At 34.1% G+C, this 23,051-nt stretch overlaps 1 protein-coding gene and 1 pseudogene across 1 annotated transcript; one reads left to right on the forward strand and one right to left on the reverse strand.

The window, feature by feature from the left end:
* The first annotated feature begins 9,587 nt into the window (after positions 1–9,587).
* LOC25498935 (3-ketoacyl-CoA synthase 11-like) lies at positions 9,588–14,612 on the forward strand (annotated as a pseudogene).
* Positions 14,613–16,803: 2,191 nt separating this feature from the next.
* On the reverse strand, positions 16,804–23,051 carry LOC25498936 (nitrate regulatory gene2 protein). The gene is made up of 4 exons (XM_013593956.3): positions 21,484–23,051; positions 21,007–21,191; positions 19,452–19,675; positions 16,804–17,850 (listed from the first exon to the last, which is right to left on the reverse strand). Exons 1-4 carry the CDS (start codon positions 22,823–22,825, stop codon positions 17,070–17,072), a joined length of 2,532 nt encoding a protein of 843 aa, XP_013449410.1. The 5' UTR covers positions 22,826–23,051; the 3' UTR covers positions 16,804–17,069.

Raw genomic sequence — 23,051 nt, forward strand, 5'->3', positions numbered from 1 at the left:
AGACATGTGAAAATCAATTCTCCACCTCTAAAATTAATTTTGACTCATCCAAAAATGAAATCAATGGTGCTTTTTGTGTCTACTAGGTATTGATAATAAGCATGAGAGTTGAGATCCTCTCCATTTATAAAAATAAATGAAGATTGTCATTATGAAAAATACAGACACAAAAATTATATGGTGGGTTCCATCATTAATTATTTTAAGGATTTTTTGTGTTTTTATCACTCCAAATGGAAGAAATGAAGAAGATAAAAAATGAAGAGGATTTTAACTCGTAAGCATGGTGAGAAATTACAAAATGTTCGTAGAGCATCAACAGTAGAGACATCCATTTTTTGGTACTTAAATGGGTCACATATGTACACATCACTCATTTATAATTTTTTAACAGTAGTACCTAATAAGAACACCATCTCTCCAATCCAGCATCTCAAAAAAAATTCTTTAATATAAAAAGAGAGTTAACAAATTTGTGTTTTCTTTAGTTATGCTAAAAAGTGCCCTAAGGGCACTAGTTATTAAGAAGACAAAAATAGAAATAAATTATGTAGGGTACAAAAGGTTCATGTCATACCCTAAATTTTGACTAATCGATATTTTATTCGCACTTTCATTATTTAAATTTTCTTTTTCTGTATTTTATTGAGTTTAAACCATTTTTATCCGTATTTTAAAATAGTTAAACATTTTTATTAGCGTCTTAAATAGTCAAATCTTTTTGTTAGATAGTAAAAAACAACTTTATTCGTATTTTAAGTATTTACTCGCATTTTTAATCAGTCAAAAGTTTTTATCCACAAACGTACGTTGGCTTGGGGATGTACGTTGCTTTACTTCTTGCTAGGATATTTTCTTCTCTACCTCCTAGCTTGACTGCCACCCTCTCCACAAATTTGCACTCTTTTCTCTCCCATTTTTGAAGAGTAAAATCTCGTAATATTTCTTTTTAAGCTGCTACATTTGTGGAAGATTCAAGAAGTGCTTGCATTCCCCATTCTTCAAAAAGTGATGCATGTGTCGTGGTTGATATTACAAATATTGATGTCTGGATATTGAAAATTGATGTTGACACATGTGGTTTGGCTGAGAAATACGGGTAAATTATCTGAATACCCATCGACAGTTAACTGCCGAATTTTGAAGAAACTGGTTGTAGTTAACTTCCGAGAAAAACCTCGGCAGTTAACTACCGAGGAAAATGAAAACCCAGAATTTTCACCAAAACATCATCTTCTTCGTTGCCAATGGGGGTACTATTTTCTTTTTCTTTTTCAAGAAGAAAAAAAAACATCACATCGTTCGTAATTTGTATCACTTTGTTTCCTACCATCTTGCCCAGATGGTGTGGTGTTTAATTAGACATATTGGTATTGTTTTTAACTGTTGACAATTATATCCATAAATGTGGGGCGTTGATTCAATTTTAAAAGTTCAAAAGCATCCTAATTTTTGAATAGTTTGTAAAATCAGTTCTATAAATTGAATTCAACCGTAACACCAGAGATTCAAACCTACACAAGAATGTGTTGAAGAGGTAACGATTTGAATTTGACGTAAAACACTCTCTTGGGCTTTATTGTTGAAAAGATTCACGGAAGATCTTCGTTAAGAAAGTTCATCGAAGAAAAGGGGGGAAGGAATTTGATTCTTTACAGCCCTTTCCATACCTTATATTATTTCCTTCGGTTGGGTTCGCTTTTTGGTAGGAAAGGCGGTAGTAGAGTTGCTAGAGGTCTTTCGCGTAATTCTACTCTTTGTTTTCCAAGCAGGGACGCCCACAGTTCCCTGCTCTAACTCCTCAGATTTCCCTTTGCTTTCTTTATTACTTATCGCACGTGCCCAGTCTCAACGTCACTTCCCAAACCTAAACCGCCTTTCCCAGATCTATGAAAGGTGAAACATTGAAGGTCCACAACAGGTAACATAAATGAACAAGTTTATTTTGTATTCGAGCTGCTGAGGGCCGGAGCTCATATGGATACATTACTTCATTGTTCTATAAGGCGTTGCACTAAGTCCATACTTGGATAGGGTCGCGAAGTACAAAGATCCGGTCTTTGACAACCGTCGCATTAGTTTCAATTAATATGTTACTACTATGGAGAGACTAAGCTCTATTTCAGAGATTGGACTCTCTTACTGTGATTAGCCCCCACTAGTAAGAAGTTGTTCCCGAGCCAGGTTCCCTGGATCCACGTGTTCCTAGTCGGGCCTAAATGGATGAATGAAGTAGGGGGCGGACATCACTATAAAGAAAGAAGCCCGACCACACACACCTCTTTTTAGCCGACTAGAGCCGGATCCACTACACGGCTAGAATCAGAGAAAGATTGAGAAATAAATTAAGCAAGTCATATTATGCTTTAGTTCCATAAGAAAGCCTGCAACCGGTCTAACCAGTGCTCAAGTAAAGAAGGAGTGAATTTATCTACTGAACTTTAAGAAGGTATCTAAGAACCCTTTTATTTTCCCAGAGTCTCGTCCATGAGCTGCGGATATGAGAGGTCTTTCTATCTACGACTCACTCTTGGTCTCGAAAAAAAAATTCAATTAATTTGACTTGGTTCACTCCGTCCGTAGACTCTATCGACCCTGGAATGGGCAGACGTACAAGCACCGGTCTGGTACTCTTCGCGTGGCTTGGTAAGCGAGAACTTCCGGAATGCAAGGCATATCTAGCTTTCACTCAACTATATGATACTAGTTGGTATCAGCACATGAAGGCTATAGCAAAAACTCTTATTCGTCATCAACATGATAGGACCAGAGCTTCTATTTACTCAAAAGCTCTTAATGTAACAGAAAAGACTGGCACCTCTTGCTTATTCAAGACCTTTCCAGATGATGTTTTGGTGAAAATTCTGGATTTTCATTTCCTCGATAGTTAACTGCCGAGGTTTTCCTCGGTAGTTAACTACAGTCGGTTTCTTTAGAATTCGGCAGTTAATTGCCGAGGGTATTTGGGTTATTTACTCGTGTTTCTCAGTCAAACCACATGTGTCAACAACAATTCTCCTGCATATTAGAGTGTAATGGCACTTAACTACAGTTGAATAGGAAACGACATTTAACTGCCAATAGGGGCATAATGCTAAAATTGAGGTATGGGAGAGCAATTTAGACAACTTAAAGAGCAATTTTCTTGAGACATCTGCGTTTTGTTATATTTCAGTTAAAAATGACGAAAGAGACCTTGACGGTTGAATTAAGCTGTTTTATTTTATTTTAAATAATAATATATAGATATATTCTTTAAATTTTCATTATGTTTTACTTTACGTCAAAGATGTTCATTTAAACGTTAAATTTTAAAGATCATTTATTAAACACAATTTTATAGGGTGTAAGTACAATTTGGATTATATAATCCGAATTCATTCAGCATATGATTCTTTTGTGTGATCCACATTGCACTAGAGCTGTCAAAATGGGTCGGGCTGGCCCGTTTAGCCCGAATAATTATAGCGCTTGGGCCTTAAATATTGAGTCCGAATTGTAATAGGGTTTTTTAGCCCGGCACTAAAAACTCTGGTACCCGATAGGGCTAGCCCGAATGGGCTGCGGGTAGCCCATTAGCCCGCATAACAAAAAAAAAATCATATAAATTATATATATTTTTCAAATAATTTTTTACTTAGTTGATTATCAAAGTAAAAACAAAAGTGAAAATTCAATGAATTAACAAAATATAAATGTAATATAAAATTATATTTACTCGTTTCGTTATTTATAGTTTTAAAGATCGAATATATAAATATCTATAACCATAACGTATCTAATTTATTTAAAATCATTTTCCTCGCCGTTTTAGTTTACGACGTTTGTACGAAAATGTTTACAATTTATTTTTGTGCTAGACATTATTTAAACATATTAAAAATATTATTTATAAAAAAATTATAGGAGTATTATATAGTACTTTTTTAAAATAAAAATTTGTAATTTTTAATACGGGCCGGCCCGTGTAGGACCGGGCTCGGGTAGTATATTTCAAGGCCGTTTCCCAACCGGGCTTTTTCGCCGGCCCGAAAAAGCCCAAAGCCCGTTAGGCCCGGCCCTAAACTGGTCGGGCCGCCCGTTTTGACAACTCTACATTGCACTAAGAGTTTTTGTGGTCCACAAAGCCCATATACCTCTATAAATAAGTGTTTTTGTTTTCATTACCAGCAACACACACCCAAAAAAAACATCATGAATTTTATTGTCATTGTGTTGAAGATCTTTCTCAGTCAATTGCAAATAGATAGCTCTCTATTTGACTGCTTGATGAAAATCTTCAGCATGCTGTCAAAAATATATAGATAGATAGATAGATATATACAGAGCATGATGAAGTTCTGAACTTGATCTAGCTGCAGATCTAATCCCGAAGAGGTTCTTATGAACTTGATTAAGTTGACTTGCCGATCAAAATATGTCAGTTGGTAGGCCTGCAACATCAAGTTCAAAAGCACATCTTCAAACACCATCCTAGAATATTATGTTGTTTATGTTGTTTTAAGCTATTTACTTTTTTTATGCCTTTTTTATTTTTTTTTCTATGTCATCATCCATGAAAACCCACAAAAACACAATCTGGTGTTGTTTGAATTATATAACCCGAATTTGTTTTAAACATGTTCAGATTATATAATCTGAAACCCCTCAGTTTTTTTAACGGTGACGTTTCACCAAATGTTTGGACGGTTAGAGGTGTGTTTAATGAATTGTTAAACGATTGAACGGTAGAAAATATTTTATTTGACTGTAATTATGATTTAGGACTTGTTTTATACTATAAATAGGTTTGCATCTTCAACAAATTTCTTCATTCTTCACTTCACCTCTTTTCTTACTTTTTCTTCAACATTATTTAGTTTTTTAGGAGTATTTATGGTGTCATGATCATTGTTGACCGTTCATATAATCCCTACAATTGCTTTGCAGCTTATGTGAGGATTATACGATGGTCAATAGAGACCTTTGACATCAAAGAAAACATAAAAAAATCACAGTTTGTAATTCTTCGGATTTTATATTCCGAAATACGCTAACAATCTGGTTCGGATTATATAATCCGAACTAGAGATAATTTTGTCATTTTTGCAGGGTGCGTGAGAATAATATAGGGTGAGAAAAGTAACAGTCTCATTGTTTCTCAAAAACTACGGCCCTTTTAATTAACATATCTAAATAAAATAGAAAAACATGTTTGGATGGATCGATCAATCTGAACATTTTTATTTTTTTATTTTTTTTAATGTCTAGATTGAAGGTTGATTTTCAGAAACATTTGAAAGAAGATTTCTTCAAAGTATTTCCTCTCTACTCCATCTCTCCAATCATTTTCGAACAAGTCAACGACTATTTTCTTGTTGATAAGACTTACTTTTTCCGTCTTAAATTAGGCGTTCTCTTTTTTAATTTTTTTTGTCTCAAATTATTTGTCCTTTTATAATACAAATACAACATTTATTATTCTTTTCCACTAACATACTCTTATTTATTTTGTCAAAAAAAAAAAATACTCTTATTTATTGCATTTCAATCATCTAAAACTAATCTGTGAATTATAATTAATAAGAGTGTTTCAGTAAATGATACATATTTTATCATTAAAATCAACATTATTCATCATTTTCTGGCATATTTTACCATTAAAAACAACACTATTAATATATTTTTTTATATAATCGTGTAAAACTTAATTAGGACACGGAGGGAGTAAAACATTTATTCAACTTTTATTATGATTTTGTAGTCTTGATATAATCTTTTACTCATTTATTCAACTTCTAATATCAGTATTTTTCTAAATTGGTAGATGTTAATTTGTTAACTTCTAAAACAGAAAATGAATGGATCATGGTGAGTAGTAGCAATACGTAAGGAAGAAAATATGATAATTGAAGTGGTCATAAAGAGTCGTCCTTGGTTTTAAAGGGTAAGTTCTACAACAGTTGCCTGGAATAATAGGCTACCTCTCCACATGGTTATTAGCTGCAGTGTTTTAGAATATCATATAGGTACATGCTCATTAAAATTGATACCATCACGTTAAGACTTTTCATGTTTTGTCCATGTTGATGCTGACCCATATAACCCATCACATAAAATTGCAACATAACACTTGTCACTGTGAAGGAAAAAGACTATGGAAGTGCTCTTTGCTAGAAAGAGATAGTAGAAAAATAAGTCATACAAGCATTTAAAGTTGCAACGTAACACTATATGGTGATGAGAAGGATAAAATCTGTGAAATTGTTTCTTTTCTTGATAAAGATGGTAGGAGAAAAAAGCTAGACATCTATTTCAATTTTGGCACCTTTTCTTCTTAAGGTAATGCAGATGTAAGAAAAACTTGTTCATCAATATAAGATTTGACAACTTTTAAGAATAGTTTTGGGAAGCTTGTTAAAAAAAAAAAAAAGAATAGTTTTGGAAAATATAAAATTCCCACCTTACACTAATCTTTGCGACAGATCCCCATCCTTTGAATGTTTCTTCCCATTGAAATTAGTAGGGTTGTATATGGGTCGTTCTGCCGATTTGGGTCATAACCACAAGCAAATCTCATGCAGGGAAGCCCGATTTAATTGTAGTGTGAGTTTAGGTGAAATCACTTATTTTTAGCTTGGGTAGCGGGTTACTCACATTCTTTGTTTAATTTTATTTTAGTTTCATTTTAGACGATGAGCAAAACATGACTCAACCTTTTTTTTTTTTATCCCAAGACATGCATAACCTATTTTTACTATATTTGTCGGCATCAAACATATAAACATACAATAAATGAAAATATCAAAAATAAAATAGTAATTTAGCAAATATAGTAAGATACATTTCAAGAATGAGATAATATTCCTTCAAAAAAAAAAGAAGAATGAGATAATATTAAGTTTATGAATATGTGGTTGTGACAAGTACTATATTCATTTTTTTTTTATTAAAAAAAATGAATATGCTGTCATGGGAAAAATAAGAATTTGTAAACTAAGAAGATAGAATAAAATTTGGGTATTTCTTGGTATTGTAAAAAGAAAAAACTCGTATATTTGTTTTTTTATTTATTTATGAAATATCTATTGTCGGTAGGGATGAGAATATGTCAGGCCAACCCGCCGAGAGCTTTACTTAAATAGGTTAAATATTGTTTAAAAAAATAAAGTCTAAGTCTGATTTATTAGTCTGTTAAATGTTTTAAAAGTCTAATGTGACTTATTAATCTGTCAAAAAGCCTAATTTATGCCCGGCATTTTAAAAGACTGATAGACCAGTAAAATTTTGAAGAGCCTATACATCCATTTTTCACTTTTGTTTGTATATCCAACAAGAGCAATAATATTTGAACAACCATTTACTAACAACTTTTATGACAATCTCATTTTTCTCTAATTTTATTGGTTAAAAACAATGGAGAGAGAAAAAGGAAGAGAGAGTGACAATATAATATGAGTATGAGAGATAAAATTGTCTAAAAGTTGTCGAAAATGGTTGTACAAATATAATTTCTCATCCAACAAATGTTTGTAGAGCCTGGCATCCATCTTGTACATCCATATCGCATAAATTTGACCTATTGCCTTGTTTTTTTTTTTATCCTAATAGAGTTCCTTAATTATTTGAATGTCTTTTTTTTTTTTTTTTGCATTTTTGTTGTAAAAAGATTAATTCATAATAAAGGTTCTTTAAAAATATATTTTCAATATAATTAATGAAATCAAGTTAAAAGAAATTCTTTTTCTGTAGGAAAGTTAAAAGAAATATATGTATATAATACTAATTACGAAGTAAAAATAATAATTTTGATACTTTTAAAAGTTGATGTCCTGGCGCGGCAGCCCCACCCGCCAGGGTCACCCTTGTGCTAATTTCATAGCATTTTCAAAAATGAATATTATTTAAGACTTTTAGGCACATATTAAAAATCCACTAAATAAAAGAAAGTGAATAATTTTTTACCAAATTGTCATTAATTCATTATTAACTACATTGATGTGTTTTTCAATATCATAAATATAATGTAGAATATAATATTTGTTGAGAGTAATATTGCACATAAATTAAATAAAGACTACGACTAAAAAATAATAATTAATAACATTAGTTAGAAACCGTAGACAATATTCATTTTAAAACAATCCCTAAAAAAAAAAAATTCATCTTAAAACAAATATTTTTTTTTAACAAGTGAAACAAATATAATATTATTTTTTTTGAAAGAGAAACAAATATAATATTTGTAACTACAATAGAATGCAAATTAAAAAGACAAAGGTATATATTTATTAAAAAAAGACAAAGGTAAATATAAAAGTGCACAAAATCCATCTACCAGTACTTTCACCCTAAGACCATCTCTAACGGGGTAGTCTTAAACTTTTAAGACTTGGTATCTATTAGGTGTCTCCACTGGGGAGGAAAGTTATTGGGGTCTTATAAGACCCAATGTCGCTCCAATCTTAAGTGAGACACATACTATTTTAATATTAAAAAATTGAAATGTAATGATATATACTTATTGATAGTTGATTAGTACGTCTCATTTAAGAAATTTGTGTGAAATGTTGGGTTGGAGGGATTGAGTGCTTATTAGGTACTACCATTAAAAAATTATAAATGAGTGATGTGTATACCTAGGATCCATTTAAGTATAAAAAAAATTGACATCTCCATTGTAAATACTCTAAGAACATTTTGTAATTTCTAGCCATGCTTACTATCAATACATAGTACACCTAGCCATGATTTCAAATAGAATTAATTTTGACTCTAAAATTGATTCTACTTAGGGGTGGCAATTGGACACAGGTTCGATGGACACCCGCAAAAAATATCCGCGATAGGTAGGGTAAAACCCCACTATCACGGGTCCGAGTAATTACCCGCACATTTAAATGGGCATGGGCTCGAGTATGGACATTATACTACTGATCTTCGCAACCCGCATTTACGTATTTAAATAATATCATAAATACTTTATTTATCTATTTAAGCCTAAAAGCTGTTTAATTTATTTGAATTTTTTTGGATCATAGTTTTATTTCAGTTGTGATGTTTTCCGTTGTCTTTTCGTAGTTAAAGTGTGGGTATGTGCACTTAGGTGTCTAGAAGGTATATGAAAGGGTATTAAAGATGTTGCCCACAAAGATACGAGTTTGGGTACAGATATATTTTTACAAATGCGGGTATGGGGAAGAGTGCTATAATCCCTACCCATGGGTTACCCATTATCATCCTTAAATTTCTACTTAAACCTATGATTTGTAATAATGATTTTAAAATTAATATTTACATTGAAATTTAACGCTTAACTCATTTTATATAAATGCACTTAAACACAATCACTTTATCTTCAATCGATTTTTGGATATAATCAATTTTATAAAATCAATTCATTCAAAATCAAATATTATCACCTCAAAAGTACACATACCCTTAACCTTCAGAAATGACAATTTCCAATCTTACAATGGGAGATTCCTCGCCCCTCATGTAATATCCAACGTGCATTTTAGAGAAATTCTATAATACTTATTTACATAAGATTGATTTATTAAACAACATTACACATTGCATCAATTTCAATTATTCTTAGCTTCTATAAATACAACTTTAACGTGTGTTTTCTGTAAAGCTACAGAATATAACTTGTAACATCCCGTTAAATTCCTCTCATTTCATCCACTCCTTTCTCTCTCCAAACTTGAGATTTCCCTCATCCCCTTCCTCCACTCACGGCTTCCCAAATCTCACTTAATCTAACATGCAAGTGGATCTAAAGAAAAATAGAACAATGGAAAGACTTTGATTTTTCCTTCCTCCATTCTTTCCCATGAACAGAACCCAAAGTTCAAACTCCTTGCAAAATCATCTTATCTTTTGGTTTGGTGCATGTATAGGTGTTAATAATAACAAGTAAAAGGAGGCAGAAAACCATGACCTGCAAGAGCTTTAAGCTGAGAAGGATGATTGGGTCAGCAGGAACAAGAGAAGAAAGAGTTTAGATGCATATGTTGTTTTGAAGGTAGGTAGGTAAAGGATACTGTTAAATTTATTTTGTACGTATAGTAAAGTTTAATATACTAATGTTTAATGAACTAAGTCGTTAATAAGTTCTACCGAGAACATGAGCGTTACACCAAAAAAATGTTTAATAGTCTCTTTTTCCTAAATCTAAAGTGAAATTATTTATTATAACACTTATACAATACTGTAATAGTGTAATGTGTGAATCAATCCATTCACATGTTTTGTCGATTTAATCGTTAATCTCTCACAAAATTTCCCTTTCATTTCTCTCTTATCCCATTTTTAATTAAATATCTCTCTCTCTCTCTCTTGAATCACCACCCACATTTCTGTGTTTTCTCTGCTGCCTTTGCCTTTGGCTTTGACTTTTCAAGGTACATTCTTTTTTGCCTAACTCTCTTGTTCAAATTCAAATTTTTTTTTTTTTTTTTATTATTTATCTCAATGCTTCTTTTTAATTGATCTTTTCTTTATTTAATTTGAATGAATGCCCTTCATTTTCTTTTACAAAATTAATATTGTGACATGCTTATAATTTGCATTTATGTACATTTCATATGAAATTCCTATCTGGGTTTTGATGTATACAAGAAATAAAAAGGACAAATTAAATATAACCTTTTCAATTTTGTTGATCTTACTTATAGATAGAATTCATAATTGTTAATTTTAAATCAGTTTTTAAGCAATCTTTTTCTAACTAGATATATTCAAAATTTTGAACAGGGAAAAATGACAGAATCAAAACAAGATACACCCTTGCTAGCGCCATTGTCGTCGCGGATCCTTCCAGATTTCAAAAAATCAGTTAAATTGAAGTATGTGAAGCTTGGTTATCATTACCTGATCACTCATGGCATGTACCTCTTTCTTTCACCACTTGTGGTGTTAATTGCAGCTCAGTTATCAACTTTCTCCCTCAATGATATCTATGATATCTGGGAAAATCTGCAGTACAATCTGGTATCCGTTATTATTTGCTCGACTCTCCTTGTGTTTTTATCGACCTTTTACTTTATGACTTGTCCTAGGCCAGTCTACCTTGTTAATTTCTCGTGTTACAAACCGGAAGAGTCTCGCAAATGCACTAAGAGGATATTTATGGATCACTCCAGGGCGAGTGGTTTCTTCACTGAGGAGAATCTTGATTTCCAGCGAAAGATCCTTGAGAGATCTGGTCTTGGAGAAAACACTTACCTACCAGAAGCTGTTCTAAGCATTCCTCCCAATCCTTCAATGAAAGAAGCTAGGAAAGAAGCCGAGGCAGTTATGTTTGGTGCTATCGATGAGCATGTTTTCGAAGACAACGGTAAAGCCTAAAGACATTGGAATTCTGATTGTGAATTGTAGTCTTTTCTGTCCAACTCCGTCACTCTCTGCAATGATCATCAATCACTATAAGCTAAGAGGTAACATAATGAGTTACAATCTTGGTGGGATGGGATGCAGTGCTGGGATTATTTCAATTGATCTTGCTAAAGAGCTTCTCCAGGTTCATCCTAACTCGTATGCATTGGTTGTTAGCATGGAGAACATCACGTTGAATTGGTATCCTGGGAACGATCGATCCAAGCTTGTTTCAAATTGTTTGTTCCGTATGGGAGGGGCTGCAATTCTACTTTCCAACAGGATCTCTGATAGGAGAAGATCCAAATACCAATTGGTCCACACCGTTCGCACTAACAAGGGTGCTGATGACAAGTGCTTCAGCTGCGTTACACAAGAAGAAGACGACAATGGCAAAGTTGGTGTTACATTATCAAAAGATCTTATGGCCGTTGCAGGTGATGCCTTGAAAACAAACATTACCACGTTGGGGCCACTTGTCCTTCCAACATCTGAACAGCTGCTGTTCTTCGCTACGTTAGTTGGAAAGAAACTCTTCAAGATGAAGATCAAGCCTTATATTCCGGATTTCAAGCTAGCTTTCGAACATTTCTGCATTCATGCCGGTGGAAGAGCTGTTTTAGATGAGCTAGAGAAAAACTTGAAGCTGTCTCCATGGCATATGGAGCCGTCAAGAATGACACTTTATCGTTTTGGTAACACCTCGAGCAGTTCACTTTGGTACGAATTGGCTTACACGGAAGCCAATGGAAGGATCAAGAAAGGAGATAGAACATGGCAAATAGCATTTGGTTCGGGATTCAAGTGCAACAGCGCAGTATGGAAGGCTCTAAGGACAATCAATCCTGCAAAAGAGAAGAACCCTTGGATCGATGAGATTCACCAGTTTCCGGTCGATGTTCCAAGAATTTCTGCCATCTAAATGATGTAGTTTAAAATTATTATTTTTTGTATGTATCAACATTAGGTGGTAGTTGTTGAACTGGTGGAACTGGATGAGTGTAAGGTCTTTGCTTTGAAAGTTAGATTTGGTTAATTCGATATAGTCAAGTTCTGGTCATGAGGTTTGGTTTGCCGAGTTTCGCAGAAATTTATTTTCTTGTGGTAGTGATGTATGTTATTGAATCTGAAATGTAATCCATGATTTGCTTGGTACCATTGCAGCTATGCATTACACATTCTTTCTATTGAAATGGAAGTTCCATTAATAAAGAAGTGATTTCCCACTTGATTGACAGTAGGTAGATGCCTATCAGTTGACAATTTGAAATCGTCATTCAAGTGATTGTAGTATTTTCATGTTACCGATAGCTGAATACATCTATGGATCTACTTTTTTACCGATAGCTGAATTCATCTATGGATCTACTTTTTTATGTTCATGAATGTCAGATAGTTGCTATTGTACTGTAGTTGTCACTTTGGCTTTTTATTTTATACTTAAATCTTGATTCTTTGAGCAAGGACTTTGATTGTATGGGATCTTTTTTGAAGTTTGCAATTTTCGATTTCACCTCTACTTTGCTTTCTCTATTAAATTGTATCTGCAAGCTTTTAATTATGAGCTATTTTAATTACAAAATAAGCTAATCCTGGCATAGGATACCCACCTTTGTTCATATGAATTGATTGATGTTTTTATATATCTGGGAACAGGATACCCACCTTTTGCTCACTGGGGGAGCAGAGGAAATTCTCCGAATTTATGATTTGAATCGGCCTGATGCAACTCCTAAAGAAGTGGATAAATCCCCTGGTTCAGTCAGGAGTGTTGCATGGCTTCATAGTGACCAGACTATATTGAGTTCATGTACTGATATGGGAGGCGTCAGGTATAACTTACTTGACCATACTATGTCGACAGTTGGCCGTTGTTGTCGTTTTTGTATATGAGCTTGCTTGTTTTTACTTCTAAACTTTGGTATAAACATGAAGCTTCGATCCTCTATTGCACTGAATCTTGTTGATAATTCACAGGCTCTGGGATGTAAGAACTGGTAAAATTGTCCAGACACTTGACACCAAGTCGCCTATGACTAGTGCTGAAGTGAGTCAGGATGGTTGCTATATTACAACTGCTGATGGTTCTACTGTCAAGTTTTGGTATGCAAATCAGTAAGTAACAATAAGTTAGTTGGCCATGTTTTTTTTAAGGTTATGCCTTTTTGATGATTGACAACATCACCTGTGATTTTCAGCTATGGATTGGTGAAGAGCTATGACATGCCTTGCAATGTGGAATCAGCTTCGTTAGAGCCCAAGTTTGGTAACAAGTTTGTTGCTGGGGGAGAAGACTTGTGGGTTCATGTTTTTTATTTCCATCGGGCGATGAGATTGGTAAGTTACTTAACATTTAATTACATTTATATGTTCAAATTAAAGCTTAAATAACATTTGTGTCCTTGTAGCATACACAAGTACACCAGTTTCAACTTTCCCCCCTACAAAGCATGAGTCAGTCAGTGTGAATCCTTAAAAATCGAAAAAGTTGCTTCTGGTTGTTGTTTTGGTTTTAGTCCGTTTATAATATTTGTTCTTATTAGAATTAATCCTTGTAATATCTGTGGATCATCTAGAACAAAACATAGAGACTAATTCCATATAGGTAATTATAGGAACTAAAACCAAATAAGGACCAAATCATATTTCCTATGTTCTGGACCAACAATTTTTTATTATATACGTTTACTAAAAAAAGTTATTTATATTTGTTTTACACTTCTGACCTGGCATCTTTTGATAACTAAACTGATTTTTTAGTTTGTTTTAATTCATTGTGTGATTTATATTGATAAATCTTTTACGATATTCTATCTGGTGATGGCAGCATGCAACAAAGGCTATCATGGTCCTGTACACTGTGTCCGGTTCTCTCCTGGAGGAGAATCTTATGCATCAGGATCTGAGGATGGAACCATCAGAATATGGCAGACAGGGCCATTGGCTCATGATGAATCAGAGGGTTTATCACCAAATGGAACCCTGGAAAAGGAGAAGGCAAATGCAGAGGAGGAGGTTTCGCGCAGGATTGAGGGTTTTCATATTTCCCCTTGTCTCTACTTTTTTATTTTCTTTTTAAAAAATGAACTAAAATTTTGTCCATGGGAAGTTTACATAGGGACACAATATTTACAATGAAAAATCTCTTTGTATTATAGTCCTTGAGAATCAGTTGATTAATTTTTTTTTTTGAGAAACCAATGTAAGATGACAATTTTATATTTCCGAAAACTATTCTTAGCAAAGTCAAATCTGGTATAGGTGAATGATTCTTTTTATAGGTACATTACCTTAAAAAGAGAATGTGACAATTAAATAAAATACTATCTAACTTCTTTCTCTGCCATCTTTATCAAGCAATTTCACAGGTTTTTCTTTCTTACTGGTTGGTGTTATTTTTTGGGATTGGTAAACATCTACGTGGATAGAACAGGAAAGTCTCTAATTTAAAATATAAATACTCTACCTAAATTCTTATGAGCATGTTTCTATATGATGATATGTTATAACATTGCCAATAGTAACCATGTGGAGGTAGCCTATAATTCTAAACATTTGTTGTATAAGAGAGACAAGCAAATCTCTTATGGTACATGAGTACCTTTTAACTCTTATTAGCAAGTAAAACAAGTAATTCGAATTTAATATTAATAACTAGTTATAAATGTGACCATACAAATGCTCAATGTGGTCAGTCTACTCCTTTTACTAATTCAATTGTTGATTATGTTTTTCCCTACTTACATTCCCTCTAATTCTGAGCTTTTAAGTTAATGTAGTTCAGCCTCATTTACCCAATTATTGGATACAATTACTCCCCTCACAGTACTTTATAATTTTGTCCTAAAATTATAAAATATTTGGAGGGTATTTTTCAAATTTTATTAAAGAAATTAATTATTGTTTGGCGTATTTGATATGTTTGTAAGCAATTGATAGTCGCCTAAAAAGAAGGACCATAACAAGTGTAATACACGATAAACCCAAAATTTGAGTTGATGAATTGTAGCATAGTATTTTTTTTGTTTCTTTTCTTTCTAATTTAGTACTATGAATAACGGTTTGGTACCAACATGGTGTAACACAAGCGATAAATGGTTGAGTCTCTTAATTTATTTAGTCAAATTAAATGGTCTGAGAAATTAATCTTCTCAAAAGAGATAAACCTTTTGTTTACTAAAACAAAATGACGGTTTTATTGTTGTGTTGAACAACATTTAAGTGCCAACATGTGAAGAATGTTACTCATTAGCCCAGATGCAATCATACAAATTGAACATTACAAGAGCTTATGAAAAATAACTTAATATGTGTAGATCCAATATTCAACGTAAGTGTAGAATTATTTTAAGACAAAATATTCCGTAGTAATACATTTATATCTACATGTCAAAAGGAATAATAATTTCACATCCAGTACAGCTTTTATTGCCAATTTTAATTAGATATTTTTCTTCAACTATACAAAATTTTAAATGTAAATAAAATTAAATTTTAGACCTTGTGCTGGAACAGGTCTCTCTACCAGTATAATTATAACAAAACATAGATTACTATTTCAACTGTCGGTACTTGAAATTGAACTCATTAAATCTGGTATAAAATACAACCTGTCACTATACCCTATATGATATATATAGTTCAGCATTCAAGTGTTAGCTCAGAAGAAACAAAAATTACTAGCTATAAATAAGGCAGTGATAACACCAAATCTGTATCTAAATTGTAAGTCATGACAGTTTCCAGATGAAGATTGACTATGTGATGTGATAGAGGACCACATTTCCAATTGTATAAAAACTTTATAATAAATATTTTTTTTTATAAGACTTTATAAAATAAAATACTTTGCAACTTGCACAATGCACATATCAAAACTTCCATATGCCATGTGCAATGTGGAAACTTTCTACTTTCAATTGTAAGGCTTGTTGAATTGAATCCATTCGTGCCCACATTAGCTGTCACCCTCAATTAGAGGAGCACAATAGCTTCTTTTTTCAGTAAGTGAAAATAACAGAAATTGGATGTTTGTGAAAACATCTCACATAGTCTGACTCATCTGACCCTACCATTTTGCTTCAAGTTGGTAACATTCTAAACTAAGCATGTTTTGATAAACAACTTATTAAGCAGTTATAAATTATAATGCAAATGTTTATATATAATCTAATTTCGTAATAAAAGATAAAATAAAGTCAAACTGTTTTTATATAAGTTATAAGTTGTTTCCATAAACTATCCTATGGAGCTTATGAAAATAAGGTGAAAACGGCTGATGAATATGTCAAAAGTTATTTCCATAAACTCTCTCAAAGAGTCTCACGAGTGTTTTTGTATATTAACTTACAATGATGCAAAAAATTAAATCCTTTACTTAGTGTGGAAATATGAACATATGATATTAATAAGCAAAAAGTGATAATGAAATCTAAAATCACATTGCCTGTAAATTATAATTTATTGATATATTGAAATTTGCAATTCTCTGATACAATAAACCAAGAAATTTTCCTGTACAATAAGAAAATTCCCTTTTCCCAACAAAATAAGTGGAGAGCCACAAAATTCCTTCATATTTACATTTCAAAATATAATACTCGAAATAGTACGAGCAATAAGAGCTTGCCGCCAAAAAAATTCCCAGCCCTTATAAAAAAGAACTTTGATTCCAAGCATATAACAAATAAAATTATAATATATTATACCTACTTGATTGCATACGAACGAGTACACACCGAATCAAGAGCCTCGGTGAACAACGAAGAAAAACTGGTCAACGCCTGAAAGACTCCAGGCAAACCTGTCTGTAGATTGTTGAGTGTCATTGCTCTTGTTACCTCTACAGCTTTTGAATGCTTCGTCATTTCATCTTCAACACGTCTTTGGCAGGTTGCTAGTTCCATCTTTTTCTCAGCAAGTGGATCGCGTGCATCCAACCCTTGTCCGTTATCAGGTCCAGTGTCAGGAATGCCAATCCCTACCATAGAATACGAGCTGTAAAACTTTCTTTCTAAATTCCGTACGGACGAAGCCTTTCTCTCGAGTTCCTTGGAAGCATTTTCGGTTCGCTTCTTTATCTTGAGCTCTTCAGCTTGCTTGGAAGATATGACATGGACAACGTTGATAAAGCTCTTGATGGCTTCTGATGCAACTGTGTCGGGAACGCGGTCAAGTGCAAGCTTCCAATCATCAAAAAACATGTACGCGTCGGAGTGTTCCATCCTGTTGACGTTATCATTATCGACTGGCATAAGGCTAAGCTTAAACCAGCCGTGTAGGGAGAGAATGAAGTCCCGTTGAAATTTTATGAGGCGGCAAAAACTGGAGTGCCAAGCCGAGACAGCCGATTCAAGGTCACGAGTTGCCTGCCTGTGCAGTTCAGAAGTTGACTCACCTCCTGATCTATTCACGAGACCGCGGACTTGCTGCACTATGTTGCTTTGAACTTCATGGTACTGATGCATTGATCTCCACATGTACATCATTCTACATTTATCATATTACAAATACACAAACATAAGAAGAGAATCCGTGAAATAAATAAAAATTACATTACAAGCACGTAAAATTTCATTTAGTAGCCCATGAATCAAGTGGGCCGACCCTCTATGGCCCATATATATGAGTTGGCCCACCAGGCCGAGGCGGTCTGGGCCGGGCCAGCCCAATTGACAGCTCTACATGCAAGATCTATGCATTACCAGAATCATGTTTTTATTAAAAGCTACTGAGTGGTATATTCCAACTGATCATAACTTTATAACAGTAAATTACAAATACATTACATAACCAATAGCTAGCAAAATGCTCCATCATTAACAAATGAATAACAGTAAATGAATAACAGATCTATTTTATTAAATTTATAGCAATCAGGCAAATAGCTAAGAAACATCTAATGAGTGTTTTGTACCGTAGTTACTTAGTTTAACATACTACCTAACCTAACCCATGAATAAATTATTTTTGTTGAAATAGAGCCAAAGGAGACAAAATAACATTTTGACAGGTGCAGTGGTGGCCCAGGATTTGAATATAAAAGGAAATAACAGTTGGACAGTTTGGTACCTAGAGGCACATGCCATTACACTGCTTAAGAGGCAGGTAAGCATATGAGAGAGGTAAGCCATAATACTTTCAACTACCGCCCCAAAATATTCTTTAACACTACTTCAATAGCACTCTTGAGAGTAAGAATTTCTCCTAATCTACTCTCCTTTTAAGTGTGCCACACTACTTCAATAGCAAGGATTTCTTAGTTATTAACGTTAACTCTTGGTAACTATTTAATTTAAAATTTAAATTTACAGATATATATTTCATGATTTCAAATATTTTTCCTTTAATTTATGTCTAGGTTTTAAAAATACTGTGCAATGCACATGATACTAGATGGTTTTCAGTTAACGGTCTTTCAAATGCATTGTTACTAGTTATTTACATCTCAAAATCATCGCATTCCACCATCTTTTACACAAATTCAACCATAAATATCCTAGAAGCAAGCAACAGTATGATCCTAAATAAGGGCATCATAACTAGTGAAGTCTCAAAATCAGTTAGTTCATAAAGGGAGACAACAAGATCAAATAGACAGGATTTCTTTCATTTCAGTCCAATATTATTGAAAATTTTGGGGCCCCCCATGAATCAATTAAAGTTCATTCATTTAAAGTAGTAGAGGTAACTGTTTAGTGGGCTCCCATATGCCTGAATTGTTTTCAAACTAGAAGAATGTTGATCACCACAGTTCCTTATAATAATGATTAAATGGTTTAGGCCCTGTTTGGATAAACAACTTAATCAAGCGCTTATTGCATAAGCGCTTATCATCTAAATGCTTATGTATAAGCTATTTGTATAACAAAAGATAAAATAAAGTCAAACTGGTTTTATATAAGTTATCCTATGTCATTAGTTGTTTCCATAAACTCTCCCAAACAGTCTTAAAAGTGTTTATGCAAGTAGAAAAGCTCAAATAAGTCAATCCAAACATGTCTTTAATCCTATTATACAGGAACTTAATTATCTATCAGTCCCCAACATAAAACAATGCAGTAAAGTAATTGCACAAGAGGCGTAAGTACCCATGACAGAGCTCAACAAGCTGAGGAACAAGATCAGAGTCTCTAAGACCAATAATAGCAGTCGAGGTGGTAGACACAGCTTGCGATGTAACAACAATTAGCGACTGCAACCTATTTATGGCAGACTTGGTTTTGAAGATCTTTGCTTCATCGTCTCCTTTGTATTCCTGACTCTGCAGAGATGATAATTTCTTTTCATGTTCAATCTTCACACCTTCTCTTGACTACATTCAAGAACAATTCGTAAAATGTGTTAGCATACATACCTCGTTCGCAAATCATATGGTTTTAGGCGTTTAGCTAAAATAAAAGCAACACTGCAACAGAACCACATGATTTCAGTTTGGTAAAAAGGAAGCTAAGTTGGACACATCATTTATGTGACTTCAAGCATTTGTAATCATTATACTAGGCAATAATTTTTCCTTTTAGTGTGGTATGTCGGAAAGCAACCTGCTTTTTTTGGTAACTATAACCATTTATACAAGAGAAATAATTTGCACTTCATCAACAACCAATTATAAGACCCCTTTTATATTGAATATCAATCACATGTTGGACAACATTTGAAGAAATTGGATAAGTCCTAACCAGTTAATTGCTTTGTCTTGTTTGTTCCTACGTTCATAATTGCTAGTTTCCCTTCCAGTTAACAAAAACCAGTTTGTCTCATTGGAGATATGATAAGAAGGGTGATGGTATTCAATTATTTCACACGCAATGAATTATCAATATTCAAGATCACATAACTAAAACTAACACGGGCAAGAAGCCATGATTTATTCTAATGTTATCATTTAGCTTCATTCAAGGGCACTCAAATCATTATGTGACATAAGATAAATACAATTCTATAATGCTTTGCATAACCTAATACATGTGAATGCTTATATTAAACTGTGCCTAACCAAAAATTGCTCCGAGATTTATATGAGCATTGAGCAGAATAAGGCTGAAAGTGTGTGCACATCATTAGTGAGATAATTTGCTCAAATTTATGATTGTTTTTTTCAGTCTTATCCTAGTTTATTGCTATTTCAACCAAAATGAATAAGAAAATAGGTAAAGTCAAATGAATTTACACATTTTCTATAAATTGATGATACTTAGTAACTTTGTCAATCCTTATGCATAATAGGAATACAAGACAAGTAAGTGGATCTAACAATAATGAAATGATGAAACTGAGTAGATGTGAAAAGACAGCATTTAGTTATACATATCTAGCATTATTATAAAATAAACCCAGAATAAAAAAGGTTGGACGGTTGGTCCCAACCCAACATTAGGGGCTATTTTGGTCAATACACAAGGCAAGAAAAAAGGGGAAAGAAGAGGAGGTCATTTTCACACTAAATAAACAGTCAAATACTGCGGTGACCTTACGCTACCAAAGTCCAACATCACTCTACACTACACTGCATGGCTTCACTCATTTCATTTTCATCTCCTTCACCTTTTCATAATATAAATTAATTTTCTAAAGAGGGAAGAACAAATATTCTTCAAAATAAAATTAAAGAAAAGACTTAGATATTAAGCAAAAATACATTACCTTAACTTCTTCATAGAGCTTCTTCTCCCAAGCCAAAAGCCGTTCTAAACTGGAGCAAAGACTCTTTAGACCACCCGGTTCATCCAACGAAGCGGCGTCCAGCCGGTACTTAACTGCCAACGGCGGTTTTGATGTCCAAGTTGAACTCAGGCTGCTCAATAAGCTATTTGAGTGATACACAGTTTCTGCAAACAAAAATCAAATAGTCAGATTCAACTCTATCCAAACCTACCCATAATCCCCAAAGCATTGTTTGGTCGTTAAAAACAACAAAAACAGTTATTTTTATCTGACCCAGAAAAAATTAGAGTACAAATCAAATTTTTTCACTTATCAAACATAAATACTAAAAAAATGAATCAAAATTGTCCAATTCAAAGCAATTAAAATTTGCATAGAATTTCTGAAGAATGAATTGTAATCAAAGAAACATGAATAAAATTAAGAGAATGAACAAAGTTGAAGATTAGTACTCACTCCTCAATTGCCTAAAACTTCGATCAAGCTGAGCTTTACTAATCTCAAGCATATCAGAAACCTGATCTCCAGCAACAGCAGCTTTATCAAAATTCTCCTTAATTGAATCCACAATCTCCTTCAAATCTCTATGCCTCACCACCATTTTCATCTCCATCATCCCTTCACCCGTGGACGACGACGACGCCAAATCCTCCGATTTCCCCACCGCCGCCACATATCCTTTCGCAGCAGACGATGACCCGAAATTCGACCTAGTCCCAATCTCAGACCTTGACTCAACATCACCATCAACCCCATCATCTTCTTCTTCTTCCTCCTCTTCATCATCCTCAGAAGATGTTGTTGTACTGTAATGATCTCCCCATTCACTACACTCAACTTCCTCTCTCTCAGTCTCAGTTTGTTCCTCCAAGTGATGATTACCATGACCATGACCATGACCATGATTATGATTCTTCTCAACCATAGCTAATTTTTCATTGAAAAAATCATATTCTGATCTCTCAGAATCAAATCCTTCAACTTCATGTGATGTTGGATTAACATAACGATGTTGTTGTTGATGTTGATATGCTTCTGTCTTTGTTTGAGGTTGTTTTTGTTGCTGTTGAGGTTGTTGTCGGGAATATGAAACATCACTATTTCTTGACTTAAAAGAGAACTGCGAAGCAGAATCTTCATTTTCACGTTCATGTTCATGTTCTCTGTCGAAATAATCGGAGCCAGGTGGCGGTGGTGGTGGAGGGTAGAAATTTTCCCAGTTCCAAACTGAAGAAGTTTGAGAAGGCGTTGAAGAGTATGTAGAATGTGCTGTAGGGAAGAAATTCGAAGCAAAGTTATCGCTTCTTGGAGTAGAACAAGGACTTGAATCGGAGAGAATGTGAGGTAGTTTTGGTGGCGGTGGTTTACGGCGGCGTTGTTGGTGGTGAGGTTGGTGGTTTGTGGAAGGAGTACTTGATGCAGAGAGTATGTGAGGGAGTTTTGAAGATGCTATTGTGGGTGACGCCGGTGGAGGAGGACGGTGGAAGGAAGACGGTGGTGGTGGCTGAGGTTTCGGTTGCGGTGGTGGTGGGTGGTGAAAGGTGGTAGTGGTGGTTGTTGGGGTGGTGGTGGTTTTGTGGTTGATGAAAACGGCGGGAGTGTTATCAGAAACGGAGAGAGGTTCACCGGAGGCGAAAGTGGAGAGGGCGGTGCCGGTGAGACGGAGGGAACGGCAGTAGTCGGAGTGAGCAGCGGCGAGGTGATGACGAGCATAGACAGCTTCTTTCATAAGACGGCGACGGTCTTTGCACCGTCGCACTGTATCTTCGTTTTCTAGCTTGGATGCTGCGCAACCCATTGGAAGTAATATAAACGGTGGCGCGTGGGTGTTTACGTTACCGCGCGTGGTTTGGAATGGGTGTGTTTTTTTAAGGAGGAAGTGAAAGAAGGTACATGGTACTGGTGTTTGTGTTTTGAGTTAGAGTGTTTGGTTTTGTGCGTTTTACTATCTACCAAGTGCCAATGTCCTAGTTGCTTTCTTCTTCTTTTCTTCTCTTTTTCTTTTCTTTGTATTTGGGGGATTT

The sequence above is a fragment of the Medicago truncatula genome, chromosome 7 (genome assembly GCF_003473485.1).
Source record: "Medicago truncatula cultivar Jemalong A17 chromosome 7, MtrunA17r5.0-ANR, whole genome shotgun sequence".
In the NCBI taxonomy this organism is placed as follows: Eukaryota; Viridiplantae; Streptophyta; class Magnoliopsida; order Fabales; family Fabaceae; genus Medicago; species Medicago truncatula.

Bases quoted from the DNA above. Each gene is read 5' to 3' on its own strand.
- LOC25498936 (XM_013593956.3), bottom strand. From the start codon at position 22,825: ATGGGTTGCGCAGCATCCAAGCTAGAAAACGAAGATACAGTGCGACGG. The intron at 19,676-21,006 runs GTAATGTATTTT...TCTTGAATGTAG, and splicing joins AGCTCTATGAAGAAGTTAAG to TCAAGAGAAGGTGTGAAGAT. The intron at 17,851-19,451 runs GTACTTACGCCT...TGATAAATGTAG, and splicing joins CTTGTTGAGCTCTGTCATGG to AATGATGTACATGTGGAGAT.